General features: G+C 40.9%; 1 protein-coding gene across 3 annotated transcripts in view; it reads right to left on the minus strand.

Annotated features, from left to right (window-relative positions):
• Positions 1-19,682, minus strand: part of Snx25 (sorting nexin 25) — a 117,033-nt gene that overhangs the window by 91,062 nt on the left and 6,289 nt on the right. For all 3 annotated transcript variants that reach the window (XM_045133509.1, XM_045133521.1, XM_045133517.1), the window contains one exon: positions 773-857. In XM_045133509.1, coding sequence (XP_044989444.1) covers positions 773-794 — 22 coding nt within the window. In that variant the 5' untranslated portion in view covers positions 795-857. Of the gene's footprint in view, positions 1-772; positions 858-19,682 lie in introns of those variants that run through there.

Here is a 19,682-nt window from a genome sequence, read left to right on the forward strand (position 1 = left end):
ACACCTCCACAATACGAGCATGGTTCTGAGTCCGTCAACATTTTGACATGGAGGACTAAACAGAACAGAGAAAGAAATATCTTAAAAGAGAAGGGTCATCAGGAGATGGAGGTCGGTGAGAGGGGGCAAAAAAGGATAAAGGGCCGGATGTGGTGACACACACCTTTAATCCAAGCACTCTGAAGGCAGAGGTAGGAGGATCACTGTGCGTTTGAAGCCAGTCTGAGACCACATAGTGAATTCCAGGTCAGCCTGGGCTAGAGCAAGACCCTACCTTAAAAAACCAAAAACAAACAAACAAAAAAGGATAAGGGATGGGAACATAATCAAATTACTCTATGTTTATATACCAAAGCTCTCAATTTATAAAGGAGAGAGGTATAAAGAAAATAAAAGACAATTCACAGGCTAGGATAAAAGCATGCACTGTGCCTGTACATAACGAGGGATATGTATCTAGAGTATGCATTTAGCTACAAATAAATTATAATAAGTTTTCAAAGGAAAGATGTAAATAGACACATCACAAATTAAAAATATGAAAATGGACAATAACACATGTAAAGGCTAGATAGCTCCAATGATCTGGATATACCTATAAATGCTTAAGTCACTTCCATTCAAACACAGACGTACTTAGTCATTAAGTAGAAATTCAAGCAAAAAAAAAAATCCTAACTAGGAAGGATATATTTACTAGAGATAACAAGCTTCCTTTACAACACAGTGAACTGCCTTGCACACTAATTACATACTCCCATTGAATCCTTACCTTCTTTCAGAGCTTTGTCCATGTTATGAGAAATCACCACCCTTCTGGACTGAACAGCCTCCTGGGAACTTCCACATACAGCGCTCTGAAATGTAAGGGGTGGTGGGAAGATGAAAATTACTGAGTGAAGAAGCTACATATAAAAATAAAGCAAAGGGGGCTAGAGAGATGTCTTAGCAGTAAAAGGTGCATGCCTGTGAAACCTAAGGACCCAGGTTCAATTCTCCAGATCCCACAAAGGACAGATGCACATGGTGGCACACGCATCTGGAGTTTGTCTGCAGTAGCTACAGGCTCTGGTCTTTATGATAAAATATTTCCTATGTATTTAAGAATCCAAAGTACAAATTTTCTCACACTGCTCATTTTCTAGATTTTATTTTTATGTATTTACTTACTTGACAAAGAAAGAGGGAGAGAGAGAGAGAATGGGTACACCAGGGCCTCCAGTCACTGCAAATGAACTCCAGATGCGTGTGCCCCCTTGTGCATCTAGCAAATGTGGGTCCTGGGGAATTGAACCAGGGTCCTTTGGCTTTGTAGGCAAACACCTTAACTGTTAAGTCATCTCTCCAGCCCTCGTTTTCTAGATTTTAAACAGGCTATAATTTCTCAAAATATTACTTCCAAATAGCAGAGACATTCCTTAGCATATTATCAATGTAGAAAATCTGAGTCATAATACTATCATGCAAAGATGCTAACTATGTGGTGCGTCTCCTTGTAGCCAATATACCCTCCGTGACTGTAACCTTGGGCATGCTATACTTCTGCACCTCAGCTGCTCCTTCTCTACAACAGCAATAATACTATTATTTCTTAGGATTGATGTTGACAGTAACTGAGCGAATACACAAAGTATAACGTCTAATGACACATTAATAATTATAAATTATTTATTGGCACTTTTTCTATTTGCACACTTTATAAAGGAAATCACAGTCAATTCTGCATTTGGCCTTTTCTACTCAGTGTTCTATTACAGGCAATGTTTCCAAAACGAAAAATGAAACATAATGTTTTAAATGGCTTATACCATAATCTCAGATGTCAGAATTTTTTTTTTTTGAGACAGGCTCTTACTGTAATCCAGGCTGACCTGGAACTCTCACTGTAGTTCTAGGCTTGCCTTGAACTCACAGCAATCCTACCTCTACCTCCTGAGTGCTAGGATTAAAGACGTACACCACCACACCTAGCAATAATACCATAATCTGTCCTCTTACTCTACATTTCATTTGTCTGCCCCTTTTTTCTATTCTAGATGAGAAGTATTCTCATTCTATAGTATTGGTATAAAAAGCACTACCAAAAATGTTCTAAAAAAATATATCCCCATTGTTGCAGTCAGGTTTGCATTGCTGGCAGAAAACACCCGACCAAGAGCTTATAGACTCAAGGGGAAGCTTCATGATGGCAGGGGAAATGATGACATGAGTAGAAGGTAGACATCACCTCCTCACCAATATCAGGTGGACAACAGGAACAGGAGAGTATGCCAAACACTGGCAAAGGGAAACTGGCTATAATAAACCATAAGCCCAACCCCAACAATACACTGCCTCCAGGAGGCATTAATTTCCAAATCTTCCTCAGCTGGGAATCTAGCATTCAGAACACCTAAGTTTATGGGGGACATCTGAATCAAACCACCACACCCATGTACACCTTAGCCTAGACCACTGTGCCTGGTCTGTATTTTGAATGGGGAGAATAGGAAAAAAGATGAAAAATATATAGTTGAATTTGTAGTCTAAATCTTAAAAATATTTTTATTTTATTTGCAAGGAAAGAGAAAGAGAAAGCAAGCAAGAAAGAAAGCATACCAGGTCCTCTTGACACTGCAAACAATCTCCAGATATATGCACCATGTTGGGCATCTGGCTGTACATAGATACTGGGGAATCGAACCCAGACCAGTAGGCTTTGCAAGCAAATGCTTTAACCACTAAGCAATCTCTCCAGCCCCTGGATTCCAGTCTTATTTGAATGAGTCAATGCCTCAAGAATTTTCCTATGTGTCAGGAGGAGTTGTCTATCAGCTAGGAGAAAATGGAAAAGAAAAAGAAAGAGGGTCTGAGAAGACGAATACAGTGCTGTCCTAGCTTTGAGCACAAACTGCAGTTAGGGACCTGGCAACGTCCATTCCAGCCTGTTCACCAACCCTAAAGGATGTCCCTGGCAAGCCAGGGTGCTCCGTCCTGCAAGCTCCTGACAGGGAACTGAGTACTGCACGCAGGTAGCCCAAGGAGGCAGACAGGTTAGTATCTTCTCTATAGTCAAACCAACTCAGTCTCCCACATAAATCCCTAACATGATTTTGTCTAGAGTGGACTTGGTAAGAAATGGTGAAATAATCATTAGTAACTTCAGTAGCTTATTTGTTACACAACTCATCAAAATGGATGCTGTCAGGTGAAGGCCAACTCTGCCTGCATGTAAGAATCAGGCTCTGTTCCTAGCTCTACAATGAAAGATAGTCACCTATCAAACTAAATCCCGAGACTAGATCCTGTGAATATGAAATCAGCTAGATTTTTTTTTCTCTGAACAAATGGGAAATTCAAAAAATAGTTAAGTGTGATAAAATATTTAGGACCTGGTTAGGAAAATATTACACTGGTAATTTGACTTACTGAATTCTGTATTTTAGTTTCCTTGAAGCAGCAAACTGTGTTCTACATATACCAGCCCAAATACTATATGAGAACTGAAAAGTGTGAGATGGATTATTGCCATAAATACAGGCTGACTAAACCTAAATATGTAATCATCTACCCAAGCCTATATCTAAAACACAAAACAATTATGTCTTCCCTTTCTATTTAAAATAAATGTGCTGAAATTCAAAGACCAAATCCTCCCTTTGAAATAAACATGTTATGAAGACAGTCCTTTCTGCAGTAGTGATTCTGTCTCTAAGTAGAGGACTGAGAAATGTGTACTACAAGGGTATATTTACACATGTGAGAAGATTAAGTGTAGCTCTGACTTTCCTGGGTCCTGTGATCCTTGGACCATGCTTACAGAAGCACTGCTAAATAGTCCTGATGATAATCAAAAAGATTTATTTTAGGGCTGGAGAGATAGTTTAGTAGTTAAAATACTTGCCTGTGAAGCCTGAGGACCTAGTTTTGAACCCCAGAACTCATGTTAAGACAGATGCATAAGGTCTGGCATTCATTTGCAATGGCTAGAGACCCTGGCAAGCTCATGTTTGTTTGTTCGTTCATTCATTCATTCTTTCTTTTCCTTCCTTCCTTTCTTTTCTTTCTTTCTCTTTCTCAAACAAATAAATTTTTAAAATATTTACTTTAATGTGTAAGTAGAGCAACCATCCCATTAAATTGAGAGTAGATAAAAAAGACGTACTTGCTTTTGACACTGAAATGCTAATTATAAATATTTCATGGTGAGCATAAAGAAGATATTATGAACTTTCCATAGAATTTCTCCTCCACAAAAGCATTAACAACCCATTAATGATTAAAAAGGAAAAAAAAGTCAGTTCAACTAATGAGAGTAGTTTTAAATATAGTGTTTGCATCAAAATTATATTTGGGGGGCTGAAGAGATTGCTTAGCAGGTAATTGCTTCCTATGCATATATGAGGGAGTGAGGGGGGCTGAAACAGCTTGAGTTTGATTCCCTAGCACCCACATAAATAGCGAGGCATGGCCATGTACATTAACCCAGTACCCCAGTTCAGTGGGGAGGTAAAGACCAGAAAATCTCTGGGGCTCATGAAAATGGCAAGTTCTGCAATCAGTGAGAGATTCTGTCCCAGTGAGACACACACACAAGTGATGGAGGGGGGAACACCCAATGTTCTCCTCTGGCTTCCATACATACACGTAAAGGGCACGCACATCAGCACAAACATGTGCATATACTACACACACCACACCACACATACTACACACAAAAATATATTTTGTATATAAGAACCAAATAAGCCATTCTTAGAAATTTAACATGGCTAAAATATACTCTGGGGCTGGAGGGATGGCTTAGCGGTTAAGGCGTTTACCTGTAAAGCCAAAGGACCCAGGTTTGATGCCCCAGGACCCACGTTAGCCAGATGCACAAAGGAGAGCATGTGTATGAAGTTCATTTGCAGTGGCTGGAAGCCCTGGTGTGCCCATTCTCTTTCTCCATTAAGTAAACAAAAATAAAATATTTTAAAATATATTCTGGCCCAAGTTCAATTCCCTAGCATCCACATAAAGCCACATACAATGAAGTTCACAGTTGTGGCATTAAGAAACCTTGTCTCAGAAGATAGAGCCAGGCATATCAAGGGTGTCCTCTGACCTCCACATACAGTCAGGCACATGCATGCACATACACACACAAAGATAAATAAATTTTAAAAAATTGAAGGGCTGGAGAGATGGCTTAGCGGTTAAGCACTTGCCTGTGAAGCCTAAGGACCCCGGTTCGAGGCTCGGTTCCCCAGGTCCCCGTTAGCCAGATGCACAAGGGGGCGCACGCATCTGGAGTTTGTTTGCAGAGGCTGGAAGCCCTGGCACGCCCATTCTCTCTCTCTCCCTCTATCTGTCTTTCTCTCTGTGTCTGTCGCTCTCAAATAAATAAATAAAAAATTTAAAAAAAATTGAAAAAAAAGAATTCCTATGATCCAGTTATACTACTTCTGGGTCTTTATCCAAAGAAATGAAGTCTGCCTAAAAGACAGACTTGCACACCCATGTTTACGTAGTATTGTTCACAATAGCCAAGTGTTGCAATCAGCCCAGTTACCTTCTAGCAGATGAAATGTGGCATAAATACACAAAATATTACTTGACAATGAAAAATGAAATCATGTCATTTTTCAGGAAAATGGATAGAACTGGAGATCGTTATGTTCAGCAAAATTAGACACAGAAAGTATCATGTTTTCCCTCATATATGGAAATTAAAAACGAAAATTTGTTAAAAGATGACCTCAAATTAAAAGAAGTACAACTAGAAAAGGTAAGTGACCAGCAGAGGAAGAAGAGGTAGATAGAAGAATAGACATGATTAAAGCATAATACATGCACATATGGAAAGGTTACAGTGAAGTCTGATTCATATACTTTAATAATTATAAAATCGTACCCCTGGACTGGAGAGAGAGCAGTTAAGGCGCTTGCCTAGGAAGCTTGAGGACCCAGGTTCGATTCCCCAGCACCCATGTAAGCCAGATGCACAAGGGTGGAGCATGTGTCTGGAGTTCGTTTGCAATGGCTGGAGGCCCTGGTGCACCCATTCTCTTTCTCTGTATGAGCCTCTTTCCCTCTTTCTCTCTCAAATAAATAAATTTAATATTAAAAAAACATACTCCTCTAAAGCAAAAACACTTTTTTTCCCCTTAATTCCTAACTTCAATTGTACCTATTAGTGAAGCTGTTTCTAAGTAGATACAAGTAAAATTTATGACTAGCCAGAGGGGAGCTTCAGGCAAAACAGTTAAGAGGCAGCAATATCCACTCTCCTCAGACCTAAGCCTCTTCATCTCTTAGGGCCTAACAAAGTACAATGCAATCTTCCCTTGCAGAGCTTCTCTCAATGCAGAGAAAGAACAGGGCAGGTGGGTAGATCATAACTAAGTGCCTAACTCCAAGGATAATTTGCCTGACACTTTTCTCTAGGCCCTCAGATCCTTCCCTGTCCTTGAATTAAATAACTGAGTAGTTCTCATCCAACATTATTGTTCTGTGACATCCCATCATAGTATGTAATACCTAGAACCACATGCCATTCATTGGCATTATCCCCTATCAAGACACTTAACCTCTTTAAACTTGCTTCCTGACCCATAAAACACAAGAGTGTAGAATAAGTATGTAATATAGTGCTTAGTATGAACTAAGAGCTCAATAATGGTTTTTGCTGTTATTCCATTCAATGATTTTTCTTTCCAAATCATCTAACAATTCTCCAAAAATTACCTCCTTCCACCCTCCTAACCATAAGAAATTAATTTTGCCTCCCATTCAACCAACAAATTTGAGGCTTCTGCTTCCATGCCGACCTCCTCTCTAGTGTGCTCCCAATAGGTTCCATTTTACTCCCTCACATGAGCCTCCAGTTAACATTCTCCAGGCAGACTCTGATCCATCCAAACCAATCTGCCTGGACACTGCTCTACCAGTCACAATCTACGGTGGTTTGATTCAGGTGTCCACAATAAACTTAGGTGTTCTGAATGCTAGGTCCCCAGCTGATGGCAATTTGGGAATTAACGCCTCCTACAGGCAGTGTATTTTGGGGCTGTGTTGTAGCCAGCTTCCCCTTGTTAATGTTTGGCAACTTCTCCTTTTGCTACTGTTGCTGATGTCCACTCTCTGCTCCTGCCATTGTTTCCCCCTGTCATCATGGAACTTCCCCCTCAAATCTGTAAGCCAAAATAAACCCTTTTTTCCCACAAGCTGTCTTAGTTGTGTGTTTTCTGCCAGCAATGCAAACCTGACTGCAACAGCATCCATCTCTGAGGTTTCCAGGCCTTTCCTCTGTACTGGTATCTTTAACTTAGAAATACACTTCAAGTTCTTCTTTAGCAATGACAACCACAAAATCTATAACACACAACACTCTGTCTCAACATGCTACCTTTTCTTCTTTCCTTCTCTACCAAGCTTCTAGATAGTGTGGTCCACATGCTATTCCTGTTTCCCACCTCCCACTCACTCAACAGCCAAGACAATGTCATTTTTACCTGAAGTTCACCCTCCCCTCACCTGCACATACAATATTGACATGGACCTACAAAGTCCTCCAAGTTCCCAAATCCAGGGAACACCTTTAGACCCCCTTGGTGGCCCTCTGTGCTCCACCTACACAGTTGGTCACTCACTCCCTGCTTCTCTTGTGGCATCCTGGGTTTTCTGACTGTTCTCTTTCACTCTTCAATGGGCTGCTCCTTTGCCTGCCATCTGGCTCAGTACTATTCAGCTACTACAAGCACAGTGAGCTTGTGGTTTTAGTTACCCAGGATACTGACAAATTTACTTCTTTAATCTCAATCTCTCCTTCAAACTGGAGACTTGCATACTTGATTGTAAGCTGAACATACTCACAGGCATCTCAAAATATGCATAACCAAAACTTATGTATACTCTTCCACCATGCCCAAACTATACAATTCTTGCCTATATCTATTCACCCACATAGCCAAAACCTAGAAGTAAACTACAATGTTTCTTCTCCTTGGCTTAATGAATGTTTATTGTACAGAAATGAAGAGTATAAATAAAACTGACAAGATGGAAGGGCAACTGAATCCACACATCTAGTATCATTGAATATATAAAAGGCTCTCCATAAAAAGATGATGCCACATGTGTATGCCACACAAACATAAATGCACAACAGTGAGTGCTTTAAGTGAAGGGTGAGTGAGCAGTTGTGAAAGACCTCTCATAGGAAGTGAAGTGCTTATTATTTTAATGCTACAGTCTTCTTCCTGACTGAAACTGACCTAGGACAAACAGAAATTCTGGCCTTCTTGCCAGCAATCTGTTAGGAACCTGCATTTGTCCAAATCTGACCTAAGATGTGAGGCAAACACTACCACGGCATATCTAAAACTCTTTTTCCAGGTCTAATCAGCTTCCTTGATTCTTCCAAGGTTTATCACCCTTCCTGGATGTGACACCTGAAACTGATGCAGTCAGTCAGTCATCTGATTTGCAGCCCAACAGTTAACTGGACCTCAGGAGAGGGGCCAGCCAAGACAGGTACAGAAAAATGGTGCCATTTCCTCCCCTGGGCCTGTCCTAGTGTTAAAAAAGAAAAAGGGGATGGAGAGATGGTGTAGTGGTTAAGGTGCGTGCCTGAAAAGCCTAACGACCCAGGTTTGATTTCCCAGTGCCCATGTAGAACCAGATGCCCAAAGTTTCTGAAGTTTGTTTCTAGTGGCTGAAGGCCCTGGGGTATCAATCTCATTTTCTCTCTCTCTCTCGACACACCACTCCCCACCCCTGCTTCCAAGTAAGTAAATTTAAAAGGACAAAAAAGAAAAGGATACAGGGATCACTTGTGTTTAGAAAGCATTGTAAAGCCGGGCATGTTGGTGCATGCCTTTAATCTTAGCACTCAGGAGACTAAAATGGGAAGATTGCCATTAGTTTAAGGCCGGCCTGAGACTACACAGTGAATTTCAGGTCAGCCTGGGCTAGAGTGATGTTACAGTCAGGTTCTCATTGTTAGTAGAAATCACCCAACTAAGAGCACCTTATGGGGAAAAAAAGAGGTTTATTTTGGCTTACAGTTTCAAGGGGGAAGCTCCATGATGGCAGGAAAAATGGTGACATGAGCAGAGAGTGGACATGACCTCCTGGCCAACATAAGGTGGACCATAGCAACAGGCAAGTGTGCCAAACACTGGTATGGGGAAACTGGCTATAACACCCATAAGCCCGCCCCCAACAATACAATGCCTCCAGGAGGCTTTAATTTCCAATTGCCATCAGCTGGGGAACCTAACATACAGAATACCTAAGTTTATGGGGGACACCTTAATCAAACCACCATAAGTGATATACTACCTCAAAAAAGAAAACAGTCGGGCATGGTGGCACACACCTTTAATCCCAGTACTCGGGAGGAGGAGGTTAGAGGATCACCGTGAGTTCAAGGCCATCCTGAGACTAAATAGTGAATTCCAGGTCAGCCTGAGCTAGAGTAAGACCGTACCTGTTATGAGCATGTAAGGACCAGCATATGGTCCAGGGCCAGTTTAGGATAAACAAGTTTGTTGTGAGAGTAAAAAATGCAAAGTCAAAGCTTGTAAGCAAAACTCTGTGTGCAGTGACATAGTAGAGATTAGCAGATGTGTGTCTGAAACTATTAGATAAGCATTGGAAGGTATAAAAACCCCAGCTGCTCAGCAACCATTGTCTCAGTCTCCCCGACACTATGACTGACTGAAAGGTTACTCAGCAGTCCTGACTGAGACCCCCATGAGAAACATCACTGATCCGAATTCATCAGCCCGACACTCTGTCCAAACGCTGTCCGAATGATCATCCGTAAGCTAAAGCACTAGCTTACGCCAGTGGACCAAGACTTGGCTTGAAGCGCAGCAAACCGAAAGTAAACAACGTTGCAGCTCGAATGTCGCAGCTCGAACCCCGCGTTGGTCAGGTCGTAAAACGTCGCAACTCAAATCTCGTGTTGTCAGGTCGTATACATGTTAGACTCGTTAGAAATATTGTGTTAGTAATGTAGCGATGAATATACCTTGGTTATATATTATAGCTATAATATTATTTGTGATAGTTTGTTTTGTTTTGTTTTTCGAGGTAGGGTCTCACTCTGGCTCAGACTGACCTGGAATTCACTATGTAGTCTCAGGGTGGCCTCGAACTCTCAGTGATCCTCCTACCTCTGCCTCCCGTGTGCTGGGATTAAAGGCGTGCGCCACCACGCCCGGCATTTGTGATAGTTTGGACTTGCTTGTGCGTGACTTTCATCCCAGTAAACTCCTTTGCAAGTATACCAGTGTCTGAGTATCATTGGCCTTCACCGGCAGAATCCTCTCAACCAATCATCTTTGAGAGTGCTCGCGACACTACCTCAAAAACAAAAAACAAAAAAAGAAAAAAGAAAGAAAGCACTGTATTCACCAGGTATGGTGGCTCACAGATCTGTAAATATAGCTCTTAGGAGGCTGAGGCAGGAGGATTACCCTGAGTTTGATGTTAGCCTGCACTGCACTATGAGTTCAAGGGCCACCTGGGCAACAGTGTTTAAGACCCCCGTCTCAAAAAAAAATAGCAATAAAATGAAACAGGAAACACTGTGTTAAAAACAATTAAGCAAATGTCCTCAGTGTAGGATTTTTCATAACATTAATACAAAAAGCACATTTTAAAGCTTCAAGGATTTAGATTGGGCTGCCTGAAAAGTCAAAGTACTCAGGTTTAATTCCCCAGGGTCCCCATAAACCAGATGCACAAGGTGGCACATGGGTCTGGAGTTCATTTGTAATGAATGGTGCCAGGCATGGTGGCACATACCTTTTATCTCAGCATGTGGGAGGCAGAGGTAGGATGATTACAGTGTGTTCAAATGATGAGTTCATAATAGTACTGGTAAAGGAGAGGCTAAGAAAAGGTCTCATGTAGCCCAGACTGGCCTTGAACTTGCTATGTAGTTGATGATGATTATGTATTCCTGGTCTTCCTACCTCCACCTCCCAAGTAGGATTATAAGCATGTGCCCCAACATCCAGCCATAATAGTGACTTTTTGTAGTGATGTGATTTTTTTAAAATATACACTAATTGGATCTTCAAATAATGATGGGCTACCACTCATACTGAGTATTTTAAAAACTGGTACAGTGAAAGAACCATTTATTCAGTTTTGCTTCATGAACTGAACCATTGTGAACCTAGACAATAAAGAGCAGAAGCATGTCTCTCTTAAAATATTTATACCAATAAATAAAGATGGTAGAATTAAAATATCACCACTTTGTCACCCCTCATAGTTGAATGACACAATACCAATAGCTACTAACACTAAAAAAGAAAGATATCATGTACCTTCTAATGAGTACAAACCACCACCACTGCTTCACCAAGGGAATCAGATTTTGATCCAGTCTCTGAACCCAGCCACCAACTTACAGGAAACAAAGAAAAAGAAACATGCTGAACAGGGTCATGTATGAGCCCCCAGCAAGCTCCATAGCATATGACATTTTATAGCACAAATGCTCAAATGATAAACCAAAAGATGAACTATAAAGGACAAAAAGAAAGCTTTTGCCATGGGTGCACATTTGAGTAATAAAACCATAACAGCATGCAAGGAATGAAGTGCTGTAAAATCACGATGAGATTCCTTGGGTAGGAAAGGGTTTCTAGAAATTACAAGTTTATGTCTATGAACCATTATACATTTTTGTATGATTTTCTAAATCCGTATTTTTAATTTTAAATAAAACATCTTTAAAAAATGAAAGTGCAGGGCTGGGGAGATGGCTTAGTAGTTAATGAGCTTGCCTGCAAAGCCCAAGGACCCAGGTTCAATTCCCCAGGACCCACATAAGCCAGATGCACAAAGTGGTGCATACAGCTGGAGTTTGTTTGCAGTGGCTGGAGGCCCTGGCATGCTCATTCTCTTTTTCTCACTCCCTGTCTTTCTTTCTCTGTCTCTTTCTGTCTCTCAAATAAATAAAAATATTTAAAAACTAAAAATAGAAGTGCCAAAGAAAAAAGTACCGCTTAAACTTGCTACATTTGAAGCACTATTATTTTGTATATTATAAGTTCTATCAGTTCCAAATGTCCCTCAAAGGTATTCACTACCTCTGTTCTTCAGGTGGAGAGACCAAAGCTTCAAAACCTTAAGCAATTTCCCCTAATCACAAAGCTACTAGGATGGACCAAGATAACAATCCAAGAAGATGCTGACTTCAAAACTATCATTCTCGGACTGGAGGGATGGATTAGTGGTTAAGGTATTTGCCTGCAAGTCCAAAGGACCCAGGTTAGATTCCCCAGGACCTATGTTAGCCAGATGCACAGGGGGGCACACGCATCTGGGGTTCATCTGCAGTGGCTGGAAGCCCAGGGCCACCCATTCTCTCTTTGTTAAATAAATAAAAAAATAAATAAAAATGTGGGCCGGGCATGGTGGCACACACCTTTAGACCCAGCACTTGGGAGGCAGAGGTAGGAGGATTGCTGTGTGTTCAAGGCTACCCTGAAACTACATAGAGACTTCCAGGTCGGCCTAAGCTAAAGTGAGACCCTATCTCAGGAAAAAAAAAATAATAATAAATAAAATAAAAATAAATAGAAATGTAAAAAAAAAAAAAAGACACTATGATTCTCTTAATGCCTATGTTCTACTTATCCATTCACTTATTCATTCAAGAGGCATTCATTGCTCACCTAATGAATCACTTACCTATATATTAAAGATACAGGGGAGGGCTGGAGAGATGGCTTAGCGGTTAAGATACAGGGGAGTTTCTGCCTGTAAGGAGTTCAAAGGTAAATGATAAGAAGGAATAATTGAAAAGGGCATAAATTAGCAACTGTAATACACACACAATGAAGGTAAATATTTGGAGCCATAGAACATAAAAAGTTAGAATACAGGGAGAATTGCTCTACTAAAGTGATGGTGAGGGTTGAAGGAGGTGAGGTTAACAAGTAAAGGGATAAGATAGCAGTGTTCAAGACACAGGAAACAATACATAAAGTTGCCAGAGTCACATGAGCCTTAAACTGTGAGGACAGATTGAAGCATGAAAAACTTATGAAATAATTATGACAGGGGATCAAGCTAGGAAGCTACTGAAGGTTTTTTTTTTTTTTTTTTTTTTTTTTTTTTGAGAGCGACGGACACAGAGAGAAAGACAGATAGAGGGAGAGAGAATGGGCGCGCCAGGGCTTCCAGCCTCTGCAAACGAACTCCAGACGCGTGTGGCCCTTGTGCATCTGGCTAACGTGGGACCTGGGGAACCAAGCCTCGAACCAGGGTCCTTAGGCTTCACAGGCAAGCGCTTAACCGCTAAGCCATCTCTCCAGCCCGAAGGGTTTTAATTAAACATGTTGCTGAAGAAAGATTTGATTAGGCTTGCTTTTTTGTTTTGTTTTCCAAGGTAGGGTCTCGCTCTAGCTCTAGCTCAGGCTGACCGGGAATTCACTATGTAGTCTCAGGGTAGCCTCCAACTCATGGCGATCCTCCTACCTCTGCCTCCCAAGTGCTGGGATTAATAGGCTTGCATTTTTAAAAGAACAAACTAATATTAAAGGGGGAACAAACATGGATACAAACTGTTACCTAGATAGGACCCAGCAGATCTAGAAAGAAGAGCTAAGAGGACAGCCCGTGATGATGGAGCACAGGTGGGGTGTGAGATGTCAGGAAGGAGTCAAGCTCCTAGCTATGAGATGTGACTTTGGAGGTGCTGGTCAATGATACAGAGACAAGAGGAATAGATACACTGATCACAAGATGTCTTGGATTTGTCTTTCAGATACTACTGTGATTACCAAGTAGAAGTGTCAGGGTACCAGCTAAATAAATGATTCTGTAGAATAACTCTTGAAGTCTTCAATGTACAGGTTGGTGTACAGGGCTCACAATGAAACTAAAAGTGAGAGAATTTAAAAATGAGACTTTAAGGCATCATGGTCCTGGGAAGAAGTGACAGGAGTGCTCAGCCCTGCAATATCTCTATCACACCTTCCAAGGCTCACGGTCCATTGCAGGAGAGGTGGCGGAAAGAATGTAAGAGCCAAAGGAAAGGTAAGACTCCTTACAACATGCTCCTCCAGACACAAAAAAATGGCCTGGATATCCATGACCACACAGTCAGTGCCTGACACTACCTAGACAAGACCATCATAATAGGAAGAAAAGATCATGACATCAAAATAAAAGAGAGACGGATTGAGAAGGGAAGGGTATATGATGGAGAATGGAGCTTCAAAGGGGAAAAGTGGAGGGAACCAGGGCATTACCATGGAATATTGTTTACAATCAGTCATGGAAGTTGTTAATAAAAAAATAAAAAATAAATTAAAATGAGACTTCAAGTATGGCCATTATAGTTACCTTCATGGTAATGAGACAAAATACCAGACCAAAAGCAGCTGTTGAAGGAAAGGTTTTATTTTGGCTTACAGTCTTGAGGGGTCACTTCAAAAAGGAAGGGGAAAAGCAAGGCATGAGCAGAGGATAGGCATCACTTCTGCCACAGGTGGAAAACAGCAAGGAGAGAGTGAGTTGAGCTCTGGCAAGGGAGGAGCTAGCTATAACATCCCAAAGCCTGCCCCCAACAAACCATCTCTAGCAAGGCTCCACCTCCCAAACTGTCACCGCTGGGGACTAAGTATTCAAAGGACATGAGTTTATGGGGGTCATCTGATTCAAATCACCACTATGGCCAAAATTCAAATTTGGAAAACTAACTTTCTGTGGTGTCTATCAAAAAGTTTGAGGTGCCAGGCGTGGTGATGCAGGCATTTAATCCCAGCATCGGGAGGCAGAGGTAGGAGGACTGCTGTGAATTCAAGGCCACCCTGAGACTACATAGTTAATTCTAGGTAAGCCTGGGCCAGAATGAGAACCTACCTCAAAAAACCAAAAGAAAAAAAAAAAATCTCAGGCTGGGTATAGTGTCACATTCCTTTAATTCCATCACTCAGGTGACTGAGTTGAGAGGATTACCATGAGTTCAAAGGCAACCTGGGCTTGAAAGTGAGCTTCTAAAACAACCACCAAAAATAAATAAATAAATAATAATAGTAATAGTAGTAACGGCAACAAGCAAAATGTTACAGTGAAACAGGAGGAAAAAAAGAAATTAACAACTTCCCTTTAGAAGAAACATGGAAGTTTTTAGAATATTATATATTTGTTTCATGTGCAAAAAGTTGGCAAACCCTGCCTATCACCCTAAGGTCTGTATTTATATGGGTTGATTTGCACAGGAGGAAGAGGCCTTCTGGGAAATGGCTTTCATACAGGGGCTCAAGGCTAGAAACTGAAGTAGGCTCTAACTTGATCCAGGTGGAGGGCCTGGCCTCGATGGAGAGGAGTCAAGGGCAAACAGTAAAGCTATCCTCCCAGGAGGAGCCAGAGGAGATAAACTCTTCAACTTCTACAAACAAGGTGAATGTTTATCTTTTAAAGAAAGCATGCCTAAAAGAACAAGACAATGCTCCCATGCTTCCCAAAAACATACCATGTAGCTCAGGAGTAAAACAAAAGCAGCAAGCTTTCATGAGTGTGCAGCTCTAGGAGATGGGGCCAATGGCACTCTAGGAAGGTAAGCCCTTTTCCCACATGGGCAGTGGTGACACAGCACAGAAGCCCCCTCTCCAGAGCTCTGCATCAAACAAGACTGAAAGAACTGGGATGGGGAAATGACTCAGCGGTTAAGGCTGAGAAGTCTAAGGACGCTGGTTCCATTCCCCAGAACCTAGTAAGCCAGATGCACAAGGTGGCACATGCATCTAGAGTTCATCTGCAGTGGCTAGAGGCCCTGGCGTGCCCATTCTCTCTATCTGCCTCTTTCTCTCTCTGAAATAAAGAAAAATAAATAAATAAAATATTATTTTTAAAAAAGAATGGAAGAACCTATGTGAGCTTACACAGAAATGTTGAAGAGGATGGTAGGGGAGAAAGTGTGGCATGCAAGATGAGTTCCTGAAATAGTAAACAACAGCAAGCACCTATATGGTGTTCCAGGTGAGTGAGAACTCCAAAAATTCTAGTTTCATGAGAAATGAAAGCTGTGGGCTACAGAGATGCCTCAGTGAGTAAAAGTAGTTGCCTTCCAAGTGTGATGAACTGAGTTCAGATCGCCAGGACCCATGTAAAAACCTGGATACAGTAGTAAGAATCTGTAATCTCACCTACCACAGGATGGAAGGTGGAGGCAGGTGAATCCTAGGAAGCTTGCAGGATGAGCCAGCCCAAGCACATAGCTATGAACTAGAAGAAACGACCTCAAAGCAAGATGAAAGACAGGCACCAACATCACAGGATGTCCTCTGACCTCCATGTGTTCCTGTACAATATGCACAAATACACAAGAAGCTATAAACTGATTTCCAAAAAGTGCATTTGTCACAAATACAGAAGTTAGCCGGGCATGGTGACACACACCTTTAATCCCAGCACTCGAGAGGCAGAGGCAGAGGCAAAAGAATCAGCATGAGTTCGAGGCTACCCTGAGACTCCATAGTGAATTCTAGGTCAGCCTGGGCTAGAATGAGATCCTACCTAGGGAAAAAAAAAAAAAAAGAAAAGAAAAGAAAAGAAAGAAAGAGAAAAAGAAAACTTATTAAGTAGACCCTATGATTCTAAACAAGTCCATGTCTTTTCTAATAATATATAATTCAGTGCCCTTTACCTTGTTGGCCTCAGCGGCACTTTTCTTTAAATGAGTATATGCACTTTCCTTTACATTTAGCTTCTGGTTATTCATGCATGGAAACTTCAGGCTAAAAAGTGTACCAGGACTAGCCTGAGCCCAAAAGACAGAGCAGGTATACCTCAAATGCCTAGTTATGTTCTCCCAAGCAGCATGTGAACTAAAATGCCCATCAAAACACACCCAAACTAAGGGGTTTTCCTGGAAAGCTTCACTGTTTGGAGAAGCACAGGAGTATATCCCAGAACTAAAGCTGGGTACGGCTTCTACTTAAACCCTGTTCCTCAGGACATCCAAGGGTAGTCTTAGGAAAGACTACCCCTGCCTTCACTATTTAACCAATAAACAAACACAACTTTGGAAAACGTCCTATCCATGAAGGGTAAAATTCCCAAGTTCTAAGTGTGTAATTTTTTTTTCTTTCAAAGGTACCTTTGCAGCTGGGTGTGGTGGCGCACGCCTTTAATCCCAACACTCAGGAGGTAGTGGTAGGAGGATAACCATGAGTTTGAGGCCACCCTGAGACTACACAGTTAATTCCAGGTCAGCATGGACCAGAGTGAGACCCTGCCTCAAAAAACAAAAACAAACAAACAAACAAAAAAAAGTACGTTGTAGTTTGAAACAATCAAGTTTGTGAAGGCATCTGAATACAAATAATCTTTGGCAGAGCAGAGCAATTCACTTTCTGAAGCCTATACCCTCTGCAGCAAACTTGCTGAGTCACCTCTTGAGTAGAACTGTGGACAGTCCTGACTACAAGATTTGAAGAAATCTATGACACTGCCTATCCCCAAAATAAAACAGTTTAGAAATGAGCCCTAAGATATTTTTAAGGTAGCAACATCAACTACCAATGTAACATCATAGTATGCTGCCCAAACAACACATTCCCTAAGATTCAAGAACTAGAATAAATGTATCTTCACATTACCTTTGGTTTGGGGCAGTATCCTAACTAAAAGGAATGTTAGAACACTTTTGGAAATACTTTTAAACCTATTTGTAATATAACTAGTGACATTTAACAGCATCAAAGAAAACTCAGACTCTATTTTGACCTTATTTTAAAATATCTTATATATTTATTTATTTGAACGAGAGAGACAGAGAAAGGGGCACACAGAGAGAGAGAGAGAGAGAGAGAGAGAGAGAGAGAGAGAAAGAGAGAGAGAGACAGAGAATGGGCATGCCAGGGCCTCTAGCCACCTGCAAAAGAACTCCAGACACATGTGCCACCTTGTGCATTTGGCTTTACGTGAGTGCTGGGAAATTGAACTCGGGTCCTTAGGCTTTCTGGCAAGCCACTGAACTGTCTCTCCAGCCCCTGACTTTATGTTTTGAAATAGGGTCTTAATCCGCAGCCCAGATTGGCTACAAAGGCAATGTCTCAGCCACCCAAGTGCTGGGATTATAGGATCCTGACCCTGGCATCACTCATTTTTGGATGTATTACCCATTTCCACACAGGTTCAATCAATTCTATTTTTTTCTACATATATATGTGGGTGGGGTGCAGATGTGTGTTAGGGCAGACATACCTGTGCACATGTGTGTGGAAGCTAAAGAACAAGCCAAGTTTTATCCTCTGAAACATCATCTACTACTTTTGGAGACAGGATGTCTCATTAGCCAGTAGCTGACCATTAGATTACCCTGGCTAGCCAGTGAGCTCCAGCTGCAACCCCCCCCCCCCGGCCCCAAGTCTAGGATCACAAATGTGTGCCACCACACCAGACATTTCACATGTGTACTGGGGATCAAACGTAAGTCCTCAACCTTTCAGAACAATCATGTTACCAATGAGCCATCTCCCCAGCCCAACTCTTATTTTATCAATTCGGCTATGTAGTACCTCTCATTACAAATCCAGCCTGATCACATTTTTACATAACACTTCTAAAGCCTTACTTTAATGCTATCATTACTGTACTCAGAACATGTCAATAGCTGCCATCTATACAGATTAAACTCAAATCCTAACCACCTTAAAGGACTTCCACAAGGTCAAAACTACCATTTCCAGTCCTAGCTCCTGTGATACATTTAATGTATTTACCAGCAACTCAAATTTCATATGGCCTAAGCATGTGAGGTCAATTAAACAGTCTTCTAGAGTCTACTAACAAATCATGAAAATACTAGACAGTTTTGCTAAATTCAGATACACACTTTGCATTTCCTAGCGAACATGTGCTGCTGGTTCTGTTTGACAATCATTTTGTCCTGTGTATTTTACCTTTCTACTTTGAAGTTATCAGTATTCACATACACCATCACTAGCCCATTACCAGCCCTAGCAAATTCCTTCCCAACAGAAATCAGAGAAAATAAACAGTTTTCCTTTATGCATGACTGTTCATAAATCATGAGATTATATGTATTAAACACTTCTCTTCTTGACTATACATTTATATTTGCTTGCATATGCTCTAAAATATATCTGGAAAAATAAAAAGCAACTATTACTAGTAGTTGACTATAGGGAAGAGACTTTCTTCCCTACTATTTACCCCTGTATATTTTTTATTTTATTAATTTTGTGATTGTACAATCAACAAAAATTAAACATAAGATTATACATAGCATGAATTTAAAGTGCAACAACCCTTATAACACAAAGAATTACTGATCCTATAATTTAATTATTTTTCAAAAGCCATTTTTATGCTGAACACATGACTTCAATTTTTCAGTTAAATCATAAATATTCTGAAGACAGTAAATAGATTATGACATTGTCAGTTATCAAATTATTAAGAATTAGTTTATACACAAGCAAAATAAAGGTAAGCTACAGAGTCTACATATAGCTTCCCTAATTCCTATTTTTTTCCCTTTTCCTCTCAAGTAAATTAAGTTTCTTTTACCAAAAGAACATTTGTATTAGTGAAAGATCCCATTTAGGAAATCTGTAAGTATGATATAAGCCAACCAGAGCAATTAATTGCTGTGTGAATGTTTTTACTGTCTTTGTAAACATCTGCCTTTCCATCCAGTGTATTGTACTTGGCCT

Source organism: Jaculus jaculus, chromosome 1, assembly GCF_020740685.1.
Source record: "Jaculus jaculus isolate mJacJac1 chromosome 1, mJacJac1.mat.Y.cur, whole genome shotgun sequence".
NCBI classification, from domain to species: domain Eukaryota; kingdom Metazoa; phylum Chordata; class Mammalia; order Rodentia; family Dipodidae; genus Jaculus; species Jaculus jaculus.